The 26,610-nt window shown below is 42.6% G+C and overlaps 1 protein-coding gene across 1 annotated transcript in view; it reads left to right on the forward strand.

The window, feature by feature from the left end:
• The window catches only part of LOC126249372 (slit homolog 2 protein-like), a 153,697-nt gene that overhangs the window by 98,614 nt on the left and 28,473 nt on the right, over nt 1–26,610 (forward strand). The window contains exons 2-3 of the mRNA XM_049951025.1: nt 11,618–11,731; nt 11,800–11,908. Of these exons, the coding sequence (XP_049806982.1) occupies nt 11,618–11,731; nt 11,800–11,908 (223 nt within the window). The remainder of the gene's footprint in view (nt 1–11,617; nt 11,732–11,799; nt 11,909–26,610) is intronic.

Consider the following 26,610-nt stretch of genomic DNA (forward strand, 5'->3'; position numbering starts at 1 on the left):
GGTCACCTTAAACGAAACGTCATTCTCCCGTTTTAGAAGAGTAATGCTGATTGGCAGACGACATTCATGATGGATTGAGCTGAAGGAAGAGACCGAAATATATACCCCTTCACGTCTGACGTGGAGAGGGGCTGTTCCGTTGTCGCTCTTGGAGCGAGAACACGTAACGAGAGCGAGTGCACTCGTACGTGTACTCAAAGTACTTCACTGGGAGAGCACCTCTGTTGAGAGCGAATCGGAGTGCGACTCTATATTGAGTCCTTGCGATTAAGCGTTGTTCACTGTGTTGGCCGCCACACTTATTGTGCGGTGTGAACGGACAGAGTTATAGTTAAACGCCTGCGAGCGAATTTTGGAGTAGCATCACGGTGGACTGGTTATCTGACCGGTGTACCACGCCAATAGTTAGACTAGGGGCGAATAGGAGTTTGATTGGCGAAGGTCAATCCAGAAATAACGAGAGTTATCTTATTTGTCAGCAACGAGCGGCGCAGACAGCAGTCATCGTAGCTTACGGTATTGTGCGCTACAGCTCTTGCGAGCCCCGTATTTCCTCCACAACAGTACACTTCACTGCATTTCACACGTGACAGCCTCAACCATACCTAGCAACATTCTAACGGATAATCATTCGAGTTGAGTAGGCACGGCTCTCAGCCATTCTGCCAATTCAATAACAATCTTAAACTCTGTATAGAAATTTCATTAGCGCATCCTACCACGGTCCCACCAAACTTTTATCGGTCACTGTAGATTTTGTTGATACCAATAAAGGGATCGTCTCTACACTGAATGGTACGTTTGTGTGCCTCTTCAATTATTTTGGTAAAAAGTAATAAGTGGAAGAAGTTATGACCGTTACCAATGTTTGATGATGCAATATTTAGGCGTTGACGCAAGCACTTTTTCACTATCACAGTTACATTTGGAAGTTTCCCGGGGGCATGAAATGACATAAATATTTTCGGGATTGTAGCCCACTCCAATCAATAAGTTGCCACACAGCTGTGGCGAAATATTTCGTAATTTCCAATAGATGAATAATTTAGCATTAAGACGAGGCTTCAAATGGTGCTACATATTCACTGGTACGCGTGGCAGTAAATAGGGAATATGGCTATGTCTATTTTTAACATAAGCCTCTTAAGATCGGAAGCCTCTTAACAACTGCGATGTGTATCATGGTCCGAAAGTCTTCTGTAGGCAAAATTGTAAGACGATTGCTTCTGAGTGCTTACAGAAGGCCGCTTCCAGGTCTTACTAAGCTCCACACTATTGTCCTACTTGATTAGACTATAAGCTAAGGGGACTTCAACTGATGCTTCACACTTAATCCCGGTCTTAATGTTATCGCAATGCTGCCATAACGGCACTCTTGGTGATTATACAGCTTTTGGGCTGAAGGATACGAAGTATCACTCTGGTGTGCTGAGCAACACTGTTGTTCTTTTCTCTTAATTACTGTTGTTTTCTTACTCCTTGAAATGAGGAGATGCACAAGTGTTTGAGGAGGTTGCAGATATTTTCTCTTCCACAAAACATCAACATTTCTTTTCTTTTCTGTTGTGAGCAATACTATGTTATTAGTTGTAAGTTATCCAAAATCTCTACAATGGGAGATAGCCATCATTGTATTTGGAGAATTGCTGCTTTCGACTCCCAGTTCGACGCCATTTCAAACGATCAGAGGCAGCCATTGTGAAAATACACTCAACGCCAAATTATTCAACGACCAAGCGTGGTGCTTCTGTTGTTTATGAACGCTAAGGGTAAATTCTGAGACCATAATACGGGTTAACGGAAAAATCAACAGTACGTAAAATTGTGTTTTTACGATAGAGGGACCTTCCCCCTCCCACCGGCCCTCTCCCTCCCACCCTTCGGATTAGTGATGAATAGTCTACCGAAATAGAAGATACATCAGCTATGCTATTCTCAGAGAATGCTCCTCCCCGTGGAAAAAGGTGAATATGATACTAGTAAACTGTAGGAGCGTCCATGGTAAGGCCCCTGGAGTAGTATCGCTTGTTGAAGATTATAAAGACGAAATGGTATTAGGAACACAAAGATGGTTGAAACCGGAAGTGAACAGCAGCGAAATCCCAAATTCTGATTGGATTATTTATCGTATAATAATTGTTGCGACGTATTTATTGCACTAAAGAATTCGATACTATCTAGCGAGGTTATAATGGATTCGGAATATGAGTTAATCTGGGTGAAGTTAAGTATCAATGGTGGGTCAAAAATGGGAATGGGGCGTTGATATAGACTACTTGCGTCAGTGGCTGTAGTGCTTCAGAGAGAACTTGCAGAATTCCATGAATAGGCTTCCTGATCATGCTGTGCAATAGGTGGTGATTTTAACTTGCCAAATAGAGATTTTGGAGTCATACTATCAAAACCGGTGCCAGAGATGTGGATTGCTGTATCATTATTCTGAATGTCTTGTCCGAAAATTACTTCACGCACATCGTTAGAGAACCAACTCGGGCAGGTAACTGCTTAGACCTCCTAGTAACGAACGGACCTGAACTTCTCAAATTAGTTTACGTAGAGGAGTGTATCAGCGGCCATAAGGCTGTGATAATATATATGACTACGGCTATTACAAAGGATGTTAAGAATGGTAGGAAAATATCTTTGTTTAGCATGAGTAGTAGGATACAAATTGCAGATTATCTAAGTGCTCAACATCAAATATTTATGCTGAAGATGAAGATGTGCAGCACAAATGGAAAAAATCAATTGCATCATTCAATATGTGCCAACAAATATGTTCCAAGCTATGTCAGGGTGATTTAATAATTGTGTTAGAAAATTGCTACATCACAGATTCAAGACAAGTCAAAAGCTAACTGACAAACAAAGGCTGCATGAAGTGAAAATTAACGTAAAGAGAGCAATGAGAGGAGCGTTCAAAGATTTTGAAAGTAAAATTTTATCAACTGGTATGAGTAAAAGCGCTAGGAGACTTTGGTCTTACTTAAAATCCGTAAGCTGTTCGATATCATCTATTCAGTCACTAAGTGACCACAATGGCACCTAAAAAGAAAATGACAGAGAGAGTGCCGAAATTCTGAATTCGGTCTTCTGAAACTGTTCCACCACAAAAGATCGTAATACGGTCCCTCCTCTGAGTCATCGTACGCACTTCGAAATTGCAGATATTGAGATAACTGATCGCGGGATAGAAAAACAACGACATTCACTCTGTAGTGGAAAGACACAAGGACCGGACGAAATATGTATAAGATTCTACAAAAATTATGTGAAACAACATGCTCCTCTTCTAACAGCAGTTTACCGTAGCTTGCTGGAGCAACGGAAGGGTACCCAGCGACTGGAAAGAAACGCAGGTCATTCCCGTTTTCAAGAAGGGTTGTAGGACAGACACAGATAATTATCGATCTATATCTTTGACTACAATCTTTGTAGAGTTATGGAACACGTTTTATGCTCACGTATTGTAACTTTTTTTTGGAGAACAAAAATATGCTCCATAAAAATCAACACCGATTCCGCAAACAGAGATTCTGCGAAACTCAGCTCGCTCTGTTCTTCCATGAGATCCACAGCGCTGAAGACTTTGGCGCTCACATTGATGCCGTGGCATTTGACACTGTCCCGAAATGCCATTTCGAGAAAAAATTCGAACTTACCGAGTATCGGACCATATTTACGACTGGATTAAAGACTTCCTTGCAACTAGAACTCAATATCTCGCTTTTAAAAGAACAAAGTCGACAGATTTAAAGAAAATTTCGGGAGTACCCCAAGGAAGTGTGACAGGACCGTTACTGTTTTCAATGGACATATAACATCTATTAGATTGTGTCGGAAACTCTGTAAAGATGCTCATAGATGATGCTGTTGTTTATCAGAAGGCAGCAACGCCATAAGACAGTAACGGTATGCAGAAGGACCTACGGAGGGTTGAGAAATGCTGCAGGGACTAGCATTTGGGCTTGAAGGCAAATAAATATAACATATTGCCAATACATAAGAAAAGAAATCTCGTACTGTATAACTAAGCTAATGATAACAAGCTGCTGGAAACAATAACTATCGTAAAACATCTAGGAGTGTATATTCGGACCGATCTTAAGCAGAATGACTACATAAAACAAGCCGGCCGCTGGTGGCCGAGCGGTTCTGGCGCTACAGTCTGGAACCGCGCGACCGCTACGGTCGCAGGTTCGAATCCTGCCTCGGGCATGGATGTGTGTGTTGTCCTTAGGCTAGTTAGGTTTAAGTAGTTCTAAGTTCTAGGGGACTTATGACCTCAGCAGTTGAGTCCCATAGTGCTCAGAGCCATTTTTTTTTTACATAAAACAAGTAGTAGGAAAAAAAGATGCCAGACAGAGTCATGACAAGAATATTAAGGTGATATAACTCATCCACGAAGGAAGTGGCTCGCAAGGTGCTTGTTCGACCAATTCTTAAGTATTGTTCATTAGTCTGGAATCAATACCGGCTAGGATTGACAGATGAGTAGGAGAAAATTCAACGAAGTGTGGAGCATTTCTTTCCAAGACCATTTAATCGGTGCGTGGGAGGTACAGATATGCACAACAAATTCTAGTGGCAGACGCTAGAAGAGAGCCGTTGTACGTTACGACGAGGTTTACTGTTGAAATTTCGAGAGAGTACTTTCCGGGACGAGTCGGCCAACATATTGCTTTCTCTACATACGTCCCGCGAAATGACCACAGCGAGAAAATTCTAGAAATTAGAGCTAATACAGACGCTTACCGACAACCATTCTTTCCACACAACATTCTGGAGTGTAACAGGGAAGTTAGTGGTACAAAAAGTACCCTCCGCCACACACCGTCAGATAGCTTGAGGAATGTTGATGTAGATGTAGACTAAAACTGTCGGTTTTCACGGATATCTATCGTAATCACTATAACAATTTTCTGTATACAACTACCAAACAAAGAAACTGTCTTAGTTCAAATGGTTCAAATGGCTCTGAGCACTATGGGACTTAACTGCTGTGGTCATCAGTCCCCTAGAACTTAGAACTACTTAAACCTAACTAACCTAAGGACAGCACACACATCCATGCCCGAGGCAGGATTCGAACCTGCAACCGTAGCGGTCACGCGGTTCCAGACTGTAGCGCCTAGAAACGCACGGCCACTCCGGCCGGCTAAACTGTCTTAGTATTATTTCGAGTTTATGTTATATAGGTGTCAGAAATTTATCACCTGTGATAATTTTTATCGTAGCGTTATGATTTAAAGGCAGATAGTTATCGAAGATTTTCATAACTATCAATACCTACAATAACACGCAACCGTGCTACAGACTGACACTAATTCGTTACAGCTTGTGCTTCTTAGAATTCATTTAAAGGTAAAAAAATATGTTACGAAAATTTAGCGTCAAGTTGTTATCTAAGGAAATGACGTTGAAAAAAATTTTGGAGTCATAATTCTTCTGGCTGGTCTGCTGCAGTCCGCCACGAATTCCACTCTTGTGCTAACCTCCCCATCTCAGAGTAGCATTTTCATTCTGCATCCTCAATTATATATATTCAAATTTCTATCTTCCTCTACAGTTCCCTCTAGTGCCATGGAAGCTATCTCTTGATGTCTTAACACATGTGCTATCAACCTTCCCCTCCGTTTTTGTCAGTGTTTTCCAGATGTTTCGCTCCTTGCCTGTTCTGCAGAGAATCTCTTCGTTCTTTATCTTGTCAGACTACCTAGTTTCCAACTTTCTTCCACAGCACCACATCCCAAACGCTTCGATTCTCTTCTTTTACGGTTCCGCCACAGTCCAAGTTTCACTATTCTTCTTATTTATTGCACAAGGCATTAAACATCTAACGTATGATTGAGCACCTAGTTGTGCACATTTTTTAACTTTATACGACTTATGCTGGAGTCGGTTCAAATCCACCAGAAATAGCCAATGCTAAGTAAGCAAAGTTTTTCTGCTTGACCGATTGTCGAACGTATCATCGATCGTCATGATTAAGTAGGCATAAAAAGGTGGGAAGTATCTTATTTTTGGCCAGTATCAGTTAGAAAGTCTCTACTTGAAATTACGTAACGAAAATTTTTGCATTGGACTGAGACTTCTATCATCAACCACTGACGTGCTATGTAACCACGAGAGATTTTAAATATGGTTCCATTCACAGGTAGCAAAGTGAGTTACATTTAAGCTTGAAATGACATGAAGTTAAGTACCGTGTTGGACAGGGATTTGAATCCAAGAACTAAGTGAATTTTTAACGAAGCACTATCCAGCGTTAGGTATCAACTTTTTTTCACTAGTAAGGAGATGTTTGAAACTGAAATGAAGAGATAAAATATTTTCCCCTACTGGGATCTGAACCTGTCACCTATCCCTGTTGTTTTCTAGCCACATATAGACATTAAATACCGGTTTCTTTCACCAGTAGTGAGATGTGCACATGTATAAACCAGAAATAACCTGACAATAATTCTGTGCTGACACATACCGTCGTTGCTGACCACACTCGAAGAGACTTTAACTATCGAGTTCTTTTTCACCAGTAAGTATGAGTGGCATATTTGAACGTGAAATGATGTGATGAAAAGTTCTGTGTCTGAATGTGCGACGAAACCGGCACCTATCGTCATTGTTGGCAACGCTCGAAGAGACATTAAAAATCAAAATTATTTTTCAGCATACCTGAATTTTAAATGACGTGATGAAAAGTTTTGAACTGCTTCGGGATTCTAACCCAGACATACATCTTCTGTGGAGAGCTTGCGGAGTTAGGAATCTTGGGGAAACAACGCAATGATGGAAGTGTATCATGGGTCAGATTCCGCCAAAGGGAGATCAGAGTTGGAATCCTAGTCCAGAACTAATATTATCAACATCTCAAGTGCAAATACAATAAGACGTAAACGTAAAGGTGAAAACTTTTCATTACAGTTGGTTTATTAAATTAAATAAAATTTCTAGTGCAGACGTGATTACTGGTGACATAGTTTGTACACGCCACGCCATCTGTAGCTGGTATGGCGCAACCTAAATCGACGCTCCTCCAATCGATAGCGTAAGGGTATTCTATTTAACGTGGATTTGGCGACACAGTGAAAACCTACGTTCTTCACTTCCGTTACAACAGGTGAAGAGAGTCTGTTCGTGGTTGTTAAACATGGTTGCCCGAAGTGCGAATGAAAAGTAGACGTTATGCTTAGTAAGGTAGAATAAATCCACCAGAGAAGCCGAACTACAACTGTAGCTGCCTCATGATTTTGCCGGTAAAGAAGAATGTGTCATAACGGATGAGAATTCTGACCCCGTGGAGATGCACTACAGACTCTTCAGTACATTCTCTTCCTTGTTCTACAGCATCGCCATTCACCAGCAGCCTCGGTTACCCAGTGCGTATCGTCAACTGCATTTAATAATCATTGAAATAAAAATAACATAATTGCTATCTGCACGAACTGGCAAGAGTCTAAGAAGCGAAAGTTTCTACAGAAAGTGTCCCTTTCCATTTGAACTCTACGTGTACTCTATGTGTTCGTGGTCTAACGGTAAACGCCGCGCAATGTAATCGAAAAGCTGAGATATAGAGTGTTCTCATCTTTTTTCTTTTTTGAACCGCATTCTGTCTGGTATAATTGTGTAGGCAACAGCATTACGACCATTGCTCAGGCAGCATATGATATGAAGAATAATGAACTGCACTTTGCAACAGAAGCAAAGGGATATTTTTCGAACCTCGGTAATTGTCTTCCATTGAGACTTAGAAGTTTGAAATTTGGCTCAAAGGTGACTACAATCTTCCTCTGTAACGGTGCCAAGGCGTGGCGCCCGGCAACGGCGCTCTCCGCCTTGACGAAACTTCAAACAGCACGTTCTCACACATGCGAAATAAAGGCCAGAGCTCACAAACTTCAAACAGCACGTTCTCACACATGCGAAATAAAGGCCAGAGCTCACAAGACAATGTGAGGCTTAAGGTGGGCTTAACGAAGTCACATTGGCACCAAATTTCACCACAATTCTGTCCAATACCATCGTGAATGTGTCACACAATGCGTTGGTCGTCATACCTCTTGTTACCCACATTTCATCCCTTCTTTTGACGCCTCTGCAATGGAAGTCACAACAGCAAAGTCTAGCCTTGAAATAATGCGGTTCACTTATTGGGGGCCGAAGAAAATATTTCAGACACACCGCAGCTCAGAATCGACACGGAAAGGCCTCAGGGTGTGCCATAAAGGACGTCAATGTGGCCACCCCTCCGCCGCTACATAGGGGTTTCGCTGTTGAAAACGACAGGACGACGTTCTTGACAACGTTTGACACTGCTAACACCCCGGACGAGTCTCCCCTTCTATAAGGACATGGTAAGTCAGCAACCCCACTGAACGTGATCACACCCGTTTAGAGAGCAGTGTAACCGTAACTTCTGCTCTGGTGTGGCGTGATGGAGAAGTGGGGCTGGGTGGGGGTCGACATTGACTCATGTGTGTACATGAAATCGATATGCTTCAGGGCCAGCGGCTTCCAACCATTACTTCGGCTAATTTATAGTTTCCAGCATGATGTGGCCGACCCATGGCTCACTAACAACACGGCACAAAAAATTAGTTATATTATGTTTTAAATGATGTACGCATTATTGAAACTTGATATCATTGTAAGCCGTATTACGCAAAGATATCTCGTATTTAATTCTTCGTGTAAAATTGAGCCGTACTCTTTCTTCTGATTTTTTTTTTTTTACTCTAGCTATTTCATACACCTTTAATCAACCACCGTCCAATATCATACTGTGCACGTTCTATTTGTTTTCATCTGTGGTTGCAATTTTGTCAGTCCTCTTCAAGGGAAATAAGACCACCTTTGGATTTAACAGCCGCCTTTTTCGTTAGATTTACAGTCCAACACAAATAATTTTATAACGGCTTGGCATTTTTATAAATTCTTTCAAAATAAGCATATAACTCACCTACTTTAGAAAGTCGTAGAAACACAGATATTCCACCGAATAAGCTGACAGTTAACTTACGTTATAGCGCCAAATCTGCTAATGTAACAAAAAAAGGTTGATTTTCGTCAACATTATCTCACCGAGCCAGGTAGCGCACTGGTAAGATACTGGAGTCGTATTCTCGTGAACGGTTGTCCAAATCTACGTCCGACCGTCCAGATTTATGTTTATTTTGGTTGCACTCTACGGTCGGAGGTTCGAATCCTGTCTCGGGCACGGATGTGTGTGATGTCCTTAGGTTAGTTAGGTTTAAGTAGTTCTACGTTCTAGGGGACTGATGACCTCAGAAGTTAAGTTCCATAGTGCTCAGAGCCATTTGAACCATTATTTGAGAAGGCCACTTTTCTTCGTTAATCATTGGTTGTGCCTCACCTCTAATGATCTCATCGTCTCCAGGACGTTATACCCTGATCTTCCTCCTTCCTCCAACGCCAATTCTATCTCAGACTGAATTTTTTATTTATTGATTTGTTGCTGTTTTTACATGTGACTTGCACCCTAGAAGCACTGCACGCTGTTTTCACAGGCGTTAGTATTGCTACAATGCACAATATTTTTTGTTTCTTTAACAAATATTAATCCGTACAGCTCCAAAATCCAACACTACAGTTTCCTACTTAATGAAAAGGCAGAAGAAGACTTTATGAAAGCAAAATAACATAGAGAAGGAGGGAAGATATAAGAAAGGAGAGAATGAGATTGGGAAAAGCAAGTTATTCTGAAACTTATGAAAAAAGACTAAAAAAAGTAAACAAGTTAGTAAGATAGTGCTAGACATAGGACGTAATTGGTCATAATTCTGTTGTTGTTTTATCTGCTCTTGATGAAGGCACTCCACCAATCGCAGTCTGCGACTCCGTATACGGAGGGCTGCAGAATCCCCGACACTTGGCGTCGGACTCGGATATCGTGGCCTGCTTCAGTCTGGTTGATCTTCACACTGTTTTTCGTGTTTTGGCACATAGAGCGTCATCCACCGGAATGAGATCTTCTCTCTTTTCCGGCACTGCAGATCCCGCTAACGTAACATTCTGTCAACCATTTCCCCTCTGGAGGACACACCAGGTCGGAACAGTTGGTACTCATCGGGAACCCAGGAGTCCATACTCTTAGAACGTTCTGGGAACAGTGTGCTTTTTAGCCAAGTTCTGACTTCATTCTACGTTTCTTTACAGTGTTTCCTCTGACGATGGGTCTACAGTGATGCTGTACTGTTAGCCGTTAACGAGCTTCACGTTCTCTTTCTCCCTAAAGATTAAGATACATCCGTAGCTCGCTCCTGGAATATGGGTCTGATAGTTCAGAACTGTACGTTTCTCTGCCATGAACAATACACACTATCTCGTCAAAAGTATCTGGACACCTATCAGTGGACATTTATATGGGGTGTGTCCACCCGTCGCCTTTCTGAAGACTTGAACTCTGCTGAGCACACTTTCAATGAGGTGTATGAATGTCAGTGAACGAATGGCCGCCCATTCTTCCTCAGGAGTCGAAACCAGAGAAGGTAGTGCTTTTGAACCCTGCGGTCTGGAGTGAAGTCGACGTTCTAACTCATCCGAAAGCTGTTCCACTGGGTTCAGACCGAGACTTTGGGCAGGTAAAATACCCCTTCAGGAATTTTATTGTCCACAAATCATTGCCTCACGTATTCTGCTTTACGACATGGTGTGTTGTCATGCTGACACAATCATCGTCTCTGATTTGTTCCTATAGTGTACCGAGTACACAATTCTGTAAAATGTGTTCATATCCTTGCGCATTCAGCGTTATCTTCTGCGTAATAAGGGGACCACAGTCTAACCATGAAAAGCACCTCCATACCGTAACACCCCCTCCTTCGTGCTTCACTGCTGGCACTAAACATGGTGGCAGGTAACGTTCTCCAGGTATTCACTAACCCAGACCATTCCATCGGATTGTCACAGAGTGTAGCGTTCTTGTCCACTCCGAATCACTCATTTCCAGTCACCCATTGTCCGGTACTGCCGCTCTTTACGCCACCTGAGGTGTCACTTAACACTGACTACGGGAATGAGACGCTTATTAAGAGATTCTCACTCGACCACTGTATCTCGTTCATTTTGCTCCCCTATGCGGAGCCATTGTGCTAGATGTACTACCGGCAGCACTTTGCAACTATCGAGTGATTCCTTCCGTTGATTTCATTCGATTTTGTACAATCACCACCTGTAGTGCTCGACGGTTCCTGCCCATCTACTCTTGGTTTAGTTGTCGTTGTTCCTTCACCTTTACACTTGCGGCCGCATCACCAACAATTCACTTGGGCAGCTTTAGAAGCGATGCACTTTCCTTGATTTGTTGTTACTGAAGCGATGCCTAATGACTAGTCGACGTTCGAAGTCACTGAGCTAACTCGACCGTTTCATTCTGCTGTTACTGTTCCTCTACTGATAACACAATACTCAACGCCTCCTTTTATACTGGCAGGTCCGCCTCTAGTGACATCTAGTGGTGAAACCAGCATTACATGCGGGTTTTGGGATGTTATGCTCCGATTTTGTATTTTTATTTTCACTCGGTCCTCGTCTGACAAATATTTTGTGTGCGAAACGCTACGAAAACTAATGCTAATGGTAACATTGTGTTTCGCAGCTGATTTGAACGGCTACTCGTTCGTGAACGAGATGGTGGGCAACGCGAGTGGTGCTGCGGTTGTCCTGGTGGCGGAAGGCGAGGACGAGGAAGAAGAAAAGGAGGAATCTTGCGGTAAGCATATGCAGAGCGCGCGCCTGCGGCGTATGCTGAGCGAGAGCTCGATGTGTGGTGTGTTGCAGAGGTGACAGGCGCGCGGGCCGCCTGCTGGTGCCTCGGCTCCGCGCTGCGCTGCGCTGGCGTGGGGCTGTCCGCCGTGCCCACCGGCTTGTCACCAGACCTCACACACATGTGAGTACCCTCTTCTACCTAGTCCATCTAATTTTATTACACACAGTTTACAGTTCTTCATGCCACAGTTTACAGTTATTCATGCTTTTCTGTGATAATGAAGGTAAATACCAGTACACACACACACACACACACACACAGATGTATATATACGAGGGCTATTCGGACAGTAAGGAACGATAGGTCGCGAAATGGAAATCACATTTAAAATCAAGACTGTTTATTTGCAACAGTTAGCTACAACTGCCGGCTACTTATCTCCATAGTCGCCGATCCGACTTTGACGTTTGTCGTAGCGTTGTACCAACTTTCCAATTCCCTCGTTATAGAAGGCAGCCGCCAGTGCTTTCCGCCAATTCTCTACGCTGGCCTACAGCTTGTTGTCTGTGCCAAAATGTTGTCTTCATAGCCAGCGGTTAATGTGAGCAGAGATGAAACTCAGAGGGAGACAATTACGGGCTATATTGAGGGTAATCAAACATTTCCAATTGAAAACGATGCAGGAGCATCTTCATTGCCCCTGCAGAATGCGGCTGAGAATTGCCTTGAAGAAGAAAATTCACGACAGTTATGTAATGTTGTCTGTATAGCTTCAGGCGAAATTCCTCCCCAAGCCCTCGTACTTGGCGGGAGACACTATTGTTCTAGGTACCTTTATGTCCTCCCTGTGTGCTAAGAACTAAAAAGAACGACGTAACGCGGTCGACGGGCATACTAGAGACACTGCCCAATACATATGTGCAAAACTTCATCGGATTTTCACTGTGGTTTCCATTTCGCAACCGATCGTTCCTTACTTTCCGTCTAGCCCTCGTATATCCTCATGTTACCATTAGCACTGTTACTTAAGAAATTTAGGGAAACAAGACAATCTTAGGGGTGAAAACTGATATAAAGGCTTTTATGAATTATTGTCAGAATAACCAAATGTATACAGTAAACAGATCGCAACTATGACCTAGTATTTAGTCGAACCTCCATTGCTCTCAATATCTGCGAAATCCTCTTAAGTATTGACTGTATAAGGGCGGTGATTTTTTCTTCCGAGAGTGAGATCCAGCTCGGTCCAGCCTCAGACTGACGCCAATTGTGATAAACGCGTTGTGCTAGGATGCCCCATAAATTCTTCAAGGGATTTAAATCCAGGCCTCTCGATGGCCATCTCAGAAGTGGAATTCCTTTATCTCGAAATCACGACTTCGTCTTGGAAGACTTGTGAATCCCAGCGTTATTGTGTTGGAATAGTAAATCATCATCGTCAAATTCTTCATATATCCAGTACGAACCAGTTCAGTTTCCAAAATTCCTGCCTAATCATCGGACTTCATTTTAGGGTGCTAAACTATGTTATGTTCGACGTGCGCTTAGAACAAAATTCTATCCGGATCATAATGCTGCCACCACCAAAGTTTCTACTCATCTGAACGTGCTCTTCTGTATGGAGATCATGCCAGGAATACTGGAAACCATCTGACCCATCCAAATTAAACTTCTTCTCATGACTGAAAATTACTTTGTTCTAGTCCACGGTCCACGACATACGTTCTTCCGCAAACTTCAGTCGAGCCATTTTATGCGTATTGTTTAAAGGTGGCTTATGGAGCCGTTTCTTCACTGCCAGATCCGCGTCTTGAGCCAGGATTTGTCTAACGCTTCAGTCGAGCCATTTTATGCGTATTGTTTAAAGGTGGCTTATGGAGCCGTTTTATGCGTATTGTTTAAAGGTGGCTTATGGAGCCGTTTCTTCACTGCCAGATCCGCGTCTTGAGCCAGGATTTGTCTAACGCTTCAGTCGAGCCATTTTATGCGTATTGTTTAAAGGTGGCTTATGGAGCCGTTTCTTCACTGCCAGATCCGCGTCTTGAGCCAGGATTTGTCTAACGCTTTTGTTCCTCTCAAATCGTTGCTGATTTACATTTACGTCATTTCCTTTAGCGTTAGACAAATCCTGGCTCAAGACGCGGATCTGGCAGTGAAGAAACGACTCCATAAGCCACCTTTAAACAATACGCATAAAATGGCTCGACTGATGTTTGCGGAAGAACGTATGTCGTGGACCGTGGACTAGAACAAAGTAATTTTCAGTCATGAGAAGAAGTTTAATTTGGATGGGTCAGATGGTTTCCAGTATTCCTGGCATGATCTCCATACAGAAGAGCACGTTCAGATGAGTAGAAACTTTGGTGGTTTTTTACGAAACGAATAACAGGTGCATTAAAGTGTAGGAGTGAAATGGCGCGAAGGTGTTAGCTACATCATAAAATACTACATGTGCAAAAAGTTCTGATTTAGTGGCGCAATATACTTTCTACAATAGGGAATACAACCTGTTCAGAACATGTGCTCTCTTCTGACAATGCTCTCTTTTTGCGCAATAGTTTTAGTGTGGGACGATATGTGTAACATACATTCTGAAGTCCCTAAGTAGTAATTCTTATGACTTGCATATGCGCTATGAAAATTTGATCTCTGTAAGTCGATTTTTTTCTCAAGTAGTTTATATACTTCAGTTAATTTAAATATGCGGGGTCGGTTCATTTTGTCACTGTTATCAGCTATAACTGTAGTCATGTATACTCTAAATATACCTGATGTAAATAAATTCCTTAATATTATGGTGTAACTTTTCCAATTCAGGTTATGGTCTATTTGTTGCCCCATAAACTAAACACTTTCTTTTTGTGTATTTAACTGTTTTAATGTATTGTAATTATAGGTTTTTTACACTTAACAAATGCACTGGGCTGTATATATTGAGTCTCGTGAAAATTCAAAATTAACCCATTTGTCTTGAACCATCTACTACTGGTCTTAAATATTTCGCTACCTCTATACGACTATCCTCTGCAAAAAGTCATATTGCAGAAAGGTAAGGGTAAGATTTACCTCTTATGATACAGGACGTAGAAGGTGATTAACGTATGTTAGTAACAACAACAGGTTTCAAATTGAACCATGTGCTACATAACGTCTGATTGCCTCGAATTCAAAGTTCTTATTGTTGTGTAATGGACAGAGAAGTTATACACTCTATATTCTACCATGCAGGTATGATTAGGAAATAAATCACCTTTGTTTACTTTGAAGGTGTTAGCTACATCATAAAATACTACATGTGCAAAAAGTTCTGATTTAGTGGCGCAATATACTTTCTACAATAGGGAATACAACCTGTTCAGTTGACAGTCATTGTCGAAATTCCAAATGTTTACCACTGATAATATATTGCTGTGCTAAGCGTTGTTTGACCTTCTCGCATTTAAATGGAAATAGTGACAACAAAGCGATAAGCCTGTAGTTTTTTTAGTTACTGTTTACTTTGTTTTTCATGAAGTGACTTGACAAAAGCGTGTTTAAGCCTGTCTTGAAAAATACCACTTTAAAGAGATTTATAGCTTAAGTAATTGAGGCAATAATTGATTACCGTGCCACTGATCACATCATAAACATGAAAGTATTTGTTTTTCGGGTGCGTAGGCTGTAGCTGTAGTTCTTTTCAAAATCTGTAGAATAACCACTAAGTAACTGTGCGAACATACATTACATGCCACTTCCAGAAGAAAATGTAAACGCGTCTGCAATTTGCGTAATTGCTCATTATTTACTTTTAGAATAATTTACTTATTTACCTTATTTATCTTTTCAGGCTCATTTTGTAATATGTTTCAAACAGGTCTTATCTTGTTAACAGAGGCACTTGTTGATTTGGTAATAGTGTCATTTCACTGTTCACACGATTTTGCTTATATACATATGACACTAATTATTATTTGATTAAACTCTTACTCCTTAACGTAAAGTTACCTCTTAGTGTTCCACGATATTCTGATTCCCTTTACAACCCAGGGATTGTGATTATCTAATCTACTGATACAGATTACTCTTCTTAGGACAATTGTTCTCAAAGTAGCGTGTAACTACCGTATATTACGCAATGAGTACTCTGTACGGCTTCCAGCCCGTACGACTTTTGGACTATTGGAATTACTCAATTCCTTTAACATTTATTATTCATATGGTTCCCTGCTTCTTGTTAAATTTATCAAACATTATATATTTCAGCCGTTGAGTATCACTATCTGAGATACTGCTAACTTCATGATTTATTCCGTTAACTGTTAACTTTTTTCAACAACACACTTTTTGAATAGGTACTGATGTACCTAAAAAATTTATTTTAAAACAATCTTCGCAATACGAACACATTTTCCATGACCAAGTCGTGACACTTTGTGACCGCCACAAAAATTTAAAAAAAATTACAAGTGTCGTTTATTGTCGTTGACCTGTATTTACAACATACTTTTTAAAGATATATTGTTGCGTAAAAGGAACATGAAAGTGAAAAGATGAATGTGAAATTTGTTGTGAAAAGTCACATCCACTACGAACACCTAAATTTTTGGGTCAAGTTTTACTGAAAAATTTAAAACAATTCCGGAATATGACAGAAGATATCATTAAAATCAGTAACAATTTTTTTTTCAAAATTTTAATACCTAAGTTACGTGGCTAGACATAAATGTTTTGAAAAGATAGGCATAAAGTACCCCCCCCCCTCCCCTTCCTGGGTCTGCGAGTATTAAGCTAATAAGTTAGAAACCACATTGTCCATACAGTAACTGATCACAGTCATAAAGAACTTTAGCAAATATAGATCATTAATGAGTGTAATGTTTAATATTTAGTTGACCTTGTCATGATATAGTTTTGATCTCTGCATGGAGAAACTTATGGTTGATCTTAGCGTCATGTTAGTTTCGAATTTTACATAATTCCACGTACAACTAAGCGAAATAAAGAGGGGGCGCAGTACATAAGGCACTGGACTTGTATTCGTGAGGAAAGCGGCGCAAATTCCAGCCTCATTATTCATATTTAGGATGTCGATGTTTCCCTAAACCGCTTAAGGCAACTGCGGGGGTCAGCCATTTGAAGACTATCTAATTCCTTCCATAATCCGTTGATTGTTCGATATCGTCCTGAACTACATCTTTAAAGTATCATCTTACAACTAAGCTACTATGCTTTATACTCTCGCCTGAGATGTGCTACTGGATTCGTGATTTCCTGTCATAATAATCATAGGTTGTAGTAATTCACAGAAAATCATCGACTGAAACAGAAGTGGCTTTCCCTAAGGAAGTGTTACAAGCCCTCCGTTGTTCCTAATCTGTATATACTGATAAGGCAAAACATTATGACCACCTGCATAATAGCTTGTTTGTCCGTCTTTGGAACGAAATACATCACTCATTATGCGCATCAGGTATCTGACAGTTTGTTGAGAGGTTTGTGGAGGTATGTGGCATTAGATGTCTACACACAGGTCGTGTAATACACGTACATAACGGGCCGCTGATTTGCGTGCGCGTTGATGGAGCCCGATGGCGACACAGACGCATTCCATAGGATTTACATCAGGCAAATCTGGTCGCCGAGACATCAACGCGAGTTCACTATAAAGCTGCTCAAACCACTGTAGCACAATTATGGCTCCGAGACACGACAATTATAATGCTGAAAGATGACATCAGGCACGAAGGGATGCAGGTGGTTCGCAGTTGTCAGTGTGTCTTCGATTACTACCACAGGTCGCGTGAAAGCGCAACAGAATGTCTCCCACAGCATAATGCTGCTTCCACTAGCCCGCGTCGGAGCGTGCTGCACGTTTCAAGCCGCTGTTCACCAGGATGATGCCATTTGTGGAGACGGCCAGCAAGCTAGTGTAGCAAAAATGTGATGCACCCGAAGAGCCGACAGGCCTCCATTGATCGACGGTCAAATCCCGATGGTCTCGTGACCACTGCAATCGTAATTGACGACATCGTTGGGTCAACATGTAAACACGCAGGGGTGATCTGCTGCGGAGCTCCATGTTCAAGAACGTACTATGAGCGGTGCGCTCCGAGACACAGACAAGCCCCCGGAACCCACGTATTGTGAAGATTCCAACCAATTAGAGCCAAGGGTAGTTTCACTCTCCTTGTCCTTCTTTCCGTAATTGCTTAAGACAGTAGCACGTTAACATTTGACCAACATCGCCTTTTTCGAGGTACTCGTTGACAGGCTCTGCGTTATAATAATCTGTACTTTGTCAGAGTCACCTACCTCAATGGATTTCTCCGTTTGCAGACCATATCTTCAATAGGATGATCCCCCGTCCGTGTCTGCTACACTTACCTACACTATGTGATCAAAAGTATCCGGACACGTGGCTGAAAATGACTTACAAGTTCGTGGCTCCCTCCATCGGTAATGCTGGAATTCAGTATGGTGTTGGCTCATCCTTAGCCTTGATGACAGGTTCCACTTTAGCAGGCATACGTTCAATCAGATGTTGGAAAAAAATGGTTCAAATGGCTCTGAGCACTATGGGACTTACCATCTGTGGTCATCAGTCCCCTAGAACTTAGAACTACTTAAACATAAATAACCTAAGGACACCACACACATCCATGCCCGAGGCAGGATTCGAACCTGCGACCGTAGCGGTCACGCGGTTCCAGACTGAAACGCCTAGAACCGCACGGCCACACCGGCCGGCGATGTTGGAAAGTTTCTTGGGGAGTGACAGCCCATGCTTCACGGAGGGCTGCACTGAGGAGAGGCATCGATGTCGATCGGTGAGGCCTTGCACGAAGTCGGCTTTCCAAAACACCACAAAGGTGTACTATAGGATTCAGGTCAGGACTCTGTGCAGCCCAGTCCATTACAGGGATGTTATTGTCGTGTAACCACTCCGCCACAGGCCGTGCATTATGAACAGGTGCTGGATCGTGTTGAAAGATGCGATCGCTATCCCCGAATTGCTCTTCAACAGTGGGAAGCATGAAGGTGGTTAAAACATCAATGTAGGCCTGTGCTGTGATAGTGCCACGCAAAACAACAAGGGGTGCAAGCCCGCTCCATGAAAAACACGACCACAACATAATACCACCGCCTCCGAATTTTACTGTCGGCACTACACACGCTGGCAGATGACATTCACCGGGCATTCGCTATACCCACACCCTGCCATCGGATCACCACATCGTGTACCGAGATTCGTCACTCCACACAACATTTTTCCGCTGTTCAATAGTCCAATGTTTACGCTCCTTACACCAAGCAAGGCGTCGTTTGGCATTTACCGGCGTGATGTGTGACTTATGAGCAGCCGCTCGACCATGAAATTCAAATTTTCTCATCTCCCGCCTATCAGTCATAGTACTTGCAGTGGATCCTGATGCAGTTTGGAATTGCTGTGTGATGGTCTAGATAGATGTCTGCCTATTACACATTACGACCCTCTTCAACTATCGGCGGTCTCTTTCAGTCAACAGATGAGGTCGGCCTGTACGCTTTTGTGCTGTACGTGTCCTTTCATGTTTCCACTTCACTATCACATCGGAAACAGTGGACCTAGGGATGTTTAGGAGTGTGGAAGTCTCGCCTACAGACGTATTACATAAATGACAACCAATCACCTGCCCACGTTTTAAGTCCGTGAGTTCCGCGGAACGCCCCATTCTGCTTTCTCACAATGTCTAAAGGCTACTGAGGTCGTTGATATGGAGTACTTGGCAGTAGGTGGCAGCACAGTGCACCTAATATAAAAAAAAACGTATGTTTTTGGGAGTGTCCGGATAGTTTTGATCACATAGTGCACTTTTGCTAGCGCATCATATGCTCGCAACGCCACCTGGCAGTGGTCATAATGTTTTTGCTTATCAGCGTAGGGTATCCCAGGACGTATGGTCAATATTCATGACTATGACAAGAACAATTATTTGAAGCAAAAAAAGAAAAAAAGAAACACTCAATATGAACATACGCCCTATTCTGAAAGGTTTCCATGATAGAAGACATTTAACGTAGATTGTTATTTATTTTCGGTACTGTTCCATTCATTGTCTGGTTTATACATGTACAACAGTTATTAAACATTGTAACATGGGTTTTGCAATGTAAGGTTTGCCGTACACATCTTCATGGGACATTCATACGTGCAGAGGTCCGCCGTGTGTTGATAGTACGACAACGCTTCACCGTTTCAACAGCGTGTTGCCCTTCCTGCACAGGTCTTTGAACTAATAGTTCAGTAGAAATATGGGAATTTGGAAGAACACCTGTTTCACGCAATGTGCTGAAAACTCTGGTAAACACTCTATGATCAGGAATTCGACGATTCGGAAAGCGATGGCGGTATTCTTCGACAGCAGCAGAAGCATATGTGTATATTCTTGATTAGTGTAGATGTGTGGCATTTTAGCCATCACGTACATAAACACTCTTAACCGATGCTTCTCTCTGACAAACACTCAGTCCCTCGCACTAACTCAGCAGAGCCGGCCGGTGTGGCCGTGCGGTTCTAGGCGGTTCAGTCTGGAACCGCGTGACCGCTGCGGTCGCATGCCTCGGGCATGGATGTGTGTGATGTCCTTAGGTTAGTTAGGTTTAAGTAGTTCTAAGTTCTAGGGGACTGATGACCACAGATGTTAAGTCCCATAGTGCGCAGAGCCATTTGAACCATTTTTGAAATCAGCAGAAAAACATCCCGAGCAACGACAATGAAAGCAACGAGGTAGTTTGGGCTAGAATAAAAAATCAAAAAGGTTGGCTGGATAAGACACACGATACAAGATGACAAAATTTTTATTTGGTGTGACGAATGACAAAGAATGAGGAGGAATGTAAGTTAATGCAGATCAAACCCATAATGTTAGAGTACAGCATTAGTAGTATGCTGCTCGACACAGTCAAGTCGATTAAATATCTAGGCGTAACGTTACAAAGCATTATGAGACGGAATGAGCATGCAAGGGTTGTAGTAGGGAAGGGGAATGGTCGACTCCGGCTTATTGGGAGAATTTTAGGAATTGTGGTTCATCTGTAAAGGAGGCAGCGCATGGGACACTACTGCGAACCATTGTTGAATACTGTTCGAGTGTTTGGGAGATTAAAGGAAGACATCGAAGCAAATCAGAGGCGCGCTTATAGATCTGTTACCGATATTTCGATGAACACGCAAATGTTACGGAGGTGCTTCCGAAATCAAATGAGAATCGAGAGGGAGTATGTCCATGTAAAGTTTTTGCTTCAGCTGAGCATTCCTGTCGTATCACTGTATATTGACCATCCCTCCTGGGACACCCCTTATGAATCAGTTTGCAGACAGTCTGACCAGCCATCTTAAATTTTTGACGGAGGAAATCGAAAAAGTTCAAACAGTGGCAGCTCGTTTGTACTATCGCCTAATAGGTTACAGATATCATATTCGAGTTGGAGTGGAAATCATTTAAACATAGGCGTTTTTCATAGCAACGATATCTTTTCACGAAATTTCAATCACGAGCTCTTTCCTCCGAATGCGAAAATATTCTGGTGATGTCCACCTAGATAGGCACATAGAAGAAATGATCGTCGTAATAAAATAAGAGAAATCAGAGCTCTCACAGGAAGATTTAAGTGTTCGAGAGCGGAACAGAAAAAAAAAGTGGTGTGGAAGTGATTCGATCTGCCAGGCGCTTAAGCGTGAATTGCAGAGTAATCATGTAGACGGTAGAATATCATCTATATTTGTATATACCTCAATATTTATGCATATTACGACTTTTTTTATTTACCGAACGTTTCCTTGTGGTTTCAGGGTGCTGAACAACAATTCAATCCAAGTGATCACTGCTGACGCCTTCAGTAATTATTCATTAAACGTCCTGTAAGTAGCTATATGGATCCTCTATGTGTAGCAACTGATTACAACCTGTACGTAATTTTAGTGCACATGTTCACCACAACAACTTGCATGATAAGTAAGTGGTGGAAAATTTTAACTCTGTGCATCAGTCATAGACTTAGTAAATCTACTTTACTTGGTCATCAGACGCATTAGCTTTGTGAAAAAAATCTATTTGTATGGAACTCTGACTAACTTAATTCACAGTGACTTGTAACACAGACGTGAATTTCTTTATGTATAAGGGGCATTCAAAAAGAAACGACTGCAGGCTGTAAAATGAAAGCCGCTGAAGAGATCGTAATGCCACTACCTACTGAAGATGATGTGGTCCTTATAAGAGCGCTGAGACGGCAAACTCGCTGCTAGAGGGACATGAAAGTACACCCACGTGGCTACAGAGCACGTGCCGATCGTCCACTGCACACAGCAGTGCTGAATACCGAGCAATGGAGGCTTCAAAAGATGATCAAAGGACTACAGTGAGTTTCGTTACGGCTGATAGTATGCGGGGAAAAGGAATTCATCGAAGAATGGCGCTAGTATTCGGAGAGCATTGCATATGGATTGCGATTACGAAGCTCAAGCGATCTCTCAGTGAATAGTTGTCTCCGCAACTTGCCGGCCTTCAATAATGAGGGCATTGGACAATGGCGTCGATAAAGCGGTGTTGCGTTCCAGAACGCGTGTCACGCCCAACGACGTCCGGCCGCCCTTTAATCGCCAGTGACATGCCTTGACACTTGCAATGGACATGCAGTGCTCCCTCTACACTTGTGCTATTTTTTGAAGAATTTTTGTTTCCTGTTCTGCTGTCAGGAATTGCACTACACACTTTTGCCCTTCTTTTAAAGCCTGTATTTCACTGTTTTCGGCACGACTGAGTGCAGTTGATAATCGTCGCTTGGATGTGCTTGCTCTGGCGTCGTATGGATGTGGGCCCACGTACCTCCAGCGGCGACTTTGGGGCCCCCGTCCTCTTATAGGGAACACACCTTCTTTTGTTTGCCATTGGATTTCGATCCCTTCACTAGTTTTCATTTTACAGCCTCCGGCTCGTTTCTTTTTTACTGAACCTTATAAAAACATTCATCGACAATGTAAAAATATCTGTCTCTTTCTTGTTGGGCCAAACTGACGACTCCGAGAAGTTTCGATTCAACTTCGTCAGTTTTTACAAGGGAAACATTAAAGTGCCCTACGTGGCGCTGAAACGTCATTCCAGTTTACAACCTTACTTTTGTAGAGTCACATTTCGAGACACCTGGCCACAGAGTAGCATATTTTAGGATGAGTTTATCAGACGTAACCAATGTCAAATACACTACTGGCCATTAAAATTGCTACACCACTGAGATGACGTGCTACAGACGCGAAATTTAACCGACAGGAAGAAGATGCTGTCATATGCAAATGATTAACTTTTCAGAGCATTCACACAAGGTTGGCGCCGATGGTGACACCTACAACGTGCTGACATGAGGAAAGTATCCAAACGATTTCTCATACACTAACAGCAGTTGACCGGCGTTGCCTGGTCAAACGTTGTTGTGATTCCACGAATAAGGAGGAGAAATGCGTACCATCACGTTTCCGACTTTAATAAAGGTCGGATTGTAGCCTATCGCGATTGCGGTTTATCGCATCGCGACACTGCTGCTCGCGTTGGTCGAGATCCAATGACTGTTAGCAGAATATGGAATCGGTGGGTTCAGGAGTGTAATACGGAACGCCGTGTTGGATCCCAACGGCCTCGTATCACTGGTAGTCGAGATGACAGGCATCTTATCCGCATGGCTGTAACGGATCGTGCAGCCACGTCTCGATCCCTGAGTCAACAGATGGGGACGTTTGCAAGACAAGAACCATCTGCACAAACAGTTCGACGACGTTTGCAGCAGCATGGACTATGAGCTGGAAGACCATGGCTGCAGTTACCCTTGACGCTGCATCACAGACGAATCTGGGTGCACGAATGCCAAAACGTCATTTGTTCGGACGAATCCAGGTTCTGTTTACAGAATCATGATGGTCGCATCCGTGTTTGGCGACATCGCGGTGAACGTACATTGGAAGCGTGTATTCGTCATCGCCATACTGGCGTATCATCCGGCGTGATGGTATGGGGTGCCATTGGTTACACGTCTCGGTCACCTCTTGTTCGCATTGACGGCACTTTGAACAGTGGACGTTAAATTTCAGATGTGTTACGACCCCTGGCTCTACCCTTCAAAAATGGTTCAAATGGCTCTGAGCACTATGGGACTTAACTTCTGAGGTCATCAGCCCCCTAGAACTACTTAAACCTAACTAAACTAAGGACATCGCACACATCCATGCCCGAGGCAGGATTCGAAACTGCGACCGTAGCGGTCGCGCGGTTCACGACTGTAGCGCCTAGAACCGCTCGGCCACCCCGGCCAGCCTCTACCCTTCATTCGATTCCTGCAAAACCCTACATTTCAGCAGGATAATGCACGACCGCATGTTGCAGGTCCTGTACGGGCCTTTGTGGATACAGAAAATGTTCGACTGCTGCCCTGGCCAGCACATTCTCGAGATCTCTCGCCAATTGAAAGCGTCTGGTCAATGGTGGCCGAGCAACAGGCTCGTCACAATACGCCAGTCACTACTCTTGATGAACTGTGGTATCGTGTTGAAGCTGCATGGGCAGCTGTACCTGTACACGTCATCCAAGCTCTGTTTGACTCAATGCCCAGGCGTATCAAGGCCGTTATTACGACCAGTGGTGGTTGTTCTGGGTAATGATTTCTAAAGTTCTATGCACCCAAATTGCGTGAAAATGTAATCACATGTCAGTTCTAGTGTAATACATTTGTCCAATGAATCATCTGCATTTCTTCTTGGTGTAGCAATTTTATTGGCCAGTAGTGTATTATCTTCCGTAGCAGTAGGACGCAAAAGTCCAAAGATTTAAGGGAGTTATGGATGTTCTCCAAGTTTCAGGAGTCACAAACTGTGCTAAGGATTTAGAGAGCAGAGGAGTATATTCGAGGGGAAGGATCAGGTTGTGGTGAATGAAGCCAAGGATTATGGCGAATAATTAATATACGCTTAATGACAGAATGCTAGAGACACTTTCCTGACTCTTTCCCCTCTGTTAAGGTTATATTCACATTAATTACACAACAGTAGAAACGTACTTCTGTCTTACAGAACCAGTACATGAAACAGAAGGAAACTGTTTTATATACTAGTTTAACAAGGCCAACCGGGTTAGCACGCCGCTTCCAGTATTCGCGACCACCCGCCTGCCCCTGACCAAATACGCCCGACGGATTAACGAAAGAGCTGGTGTACCGGCCAGGCGGTTTTCCACATCCAACTAGGTGAATACCAGGCTGGTACCCATGTCTCGCTGCAGTTACACGATTCATAAGCACTTCGAAACATTCTCATAACTTCAATAGGGCAACACTAGACGCTGACAGTTGCGGTATAAAAATTCCGCGCTGCGAAGGGTGGCGGTGGGGGTGAGGAGGTGAGGGAGGGGGTGGGTAGGCAGGGAAGGGTTGGTTGGTGACAGAAAAAGCGTATGGTCACCATCTGTCACAAACATTGCCAAATGCTGATTATCATGCCGACCCCATGAAGATATAGGATGATACCAAAAAAAGGAGATATACTATTTCAGCAAGAAAGACATAGCTGATGATATCGAAACCGGTCATAAAATTTAAAAAAATTCCTTTTTTTAATTTTTGGTGTACGGTGTCATACATTGTATACACATCCACCACAGAGTAGCATAATAAGAAAGCGTAAGTAATGATTATCGTACCTTGGATTCTGCAGTTAGTATCAGCTCGCGAGAAATACAAAATCTTGCAAACAATTTTTGTTTGTTGTTTTTGCATGAACCAGAAATTTTTCTCTCAACACCGTACGCGCCTCTGACTTGACCTAAGAGGAGCTGCCCCTTGTCTCCCGAAGCACACCGGAAAACATCAATAGAAAGGCACTGGGACATGTCCACTGCTACAGCACTCTTGAACCTAGCCAATCTGCAGTTGCGTGATAAGTTATACGATAATAGTTGAGCTGAGGCATTAAACGCTCTTCGCGATAAGAGATGTAACCTGAAACAGTGGAGTTCAGGGAGAAACATCTACTACCAAGATTACCACTGAACAAAATGTTCCACGCTTTAATTCAACACAATAGAAAAGTTTTGTCCGAAAAATGTTCAGTGAATGTCAAATACTGTTATAAAGAGGTACAAAATATTGGAATGGGCCTACGAAGAGTTGAATGTTCTTGAGGGACACCATAGTAGTAGAAGCGTTGAGTGAAAAGTAAATTAAGAAGACAACGGAATGTGAGGATAACGAGTAGAATTCAGACACCAAAACCATGGAATCTGCTATACGCTTCAATTAAGAACGCGGCTTCAGTACCTTTAGAACCTAAAGACTGGAAAGCAGCACAGGTCACACCAATAATGAAGAAAGGAAATAGCAGTGATCTGTTGAAATACAGACACATATCACTAACGTCGATATGTAGTAGGATTTTGGAACATGTGCTGTGTTCAAACTTTATGAATTACCTGAAAGAAAACGATTTATTGACAAATAGCCAACAGGGACTAAGAAAATATCGTTCTTGTGAGACACAACTAGCTTTTTATTCTCACGAAGTAATGAGTTCTGTCTATAGGGCATGTAAAAGTGGTTCCATATTTTTAGATTTCCGAAAGGCATTTGCCACCGTTCCTCACCAACGACTTCTAATTAAATTATGTGGCTACGGAGTATCGTGTCAATTGTGCAACTGGATTCGTGAGTTCATTTCAAAAAGACCACAGTTTGTAGTAATTGACTTAAAGTCATAGAGATAAACAGAAGTGATATCTGGTATTCCCGAAGAAAGTCTCATAGGCCCTCTGCTGATACTGATGCATATAAACAATTTAGGAGACATTCTGAGCAGATCTCTTAGACTGTTTGTAGATGATGCTCCC

This window comes from Schistocerca nitens, chromosome 3 (genome assembly GCF_023898315.1).
Source record: "Schistocerca nitens isolate TAMUIC-IGC-003100 chromosome 3, iqSchNite1.1, whole genome shotgun sequence".
NCBI classification, from domain to species: domain Eukaryota; kingdom Metazoa; phylum Arthropoda; class Insecta; order Orthoptera; family Acrididae; genus Schistocerca; species Schistocerca nitens.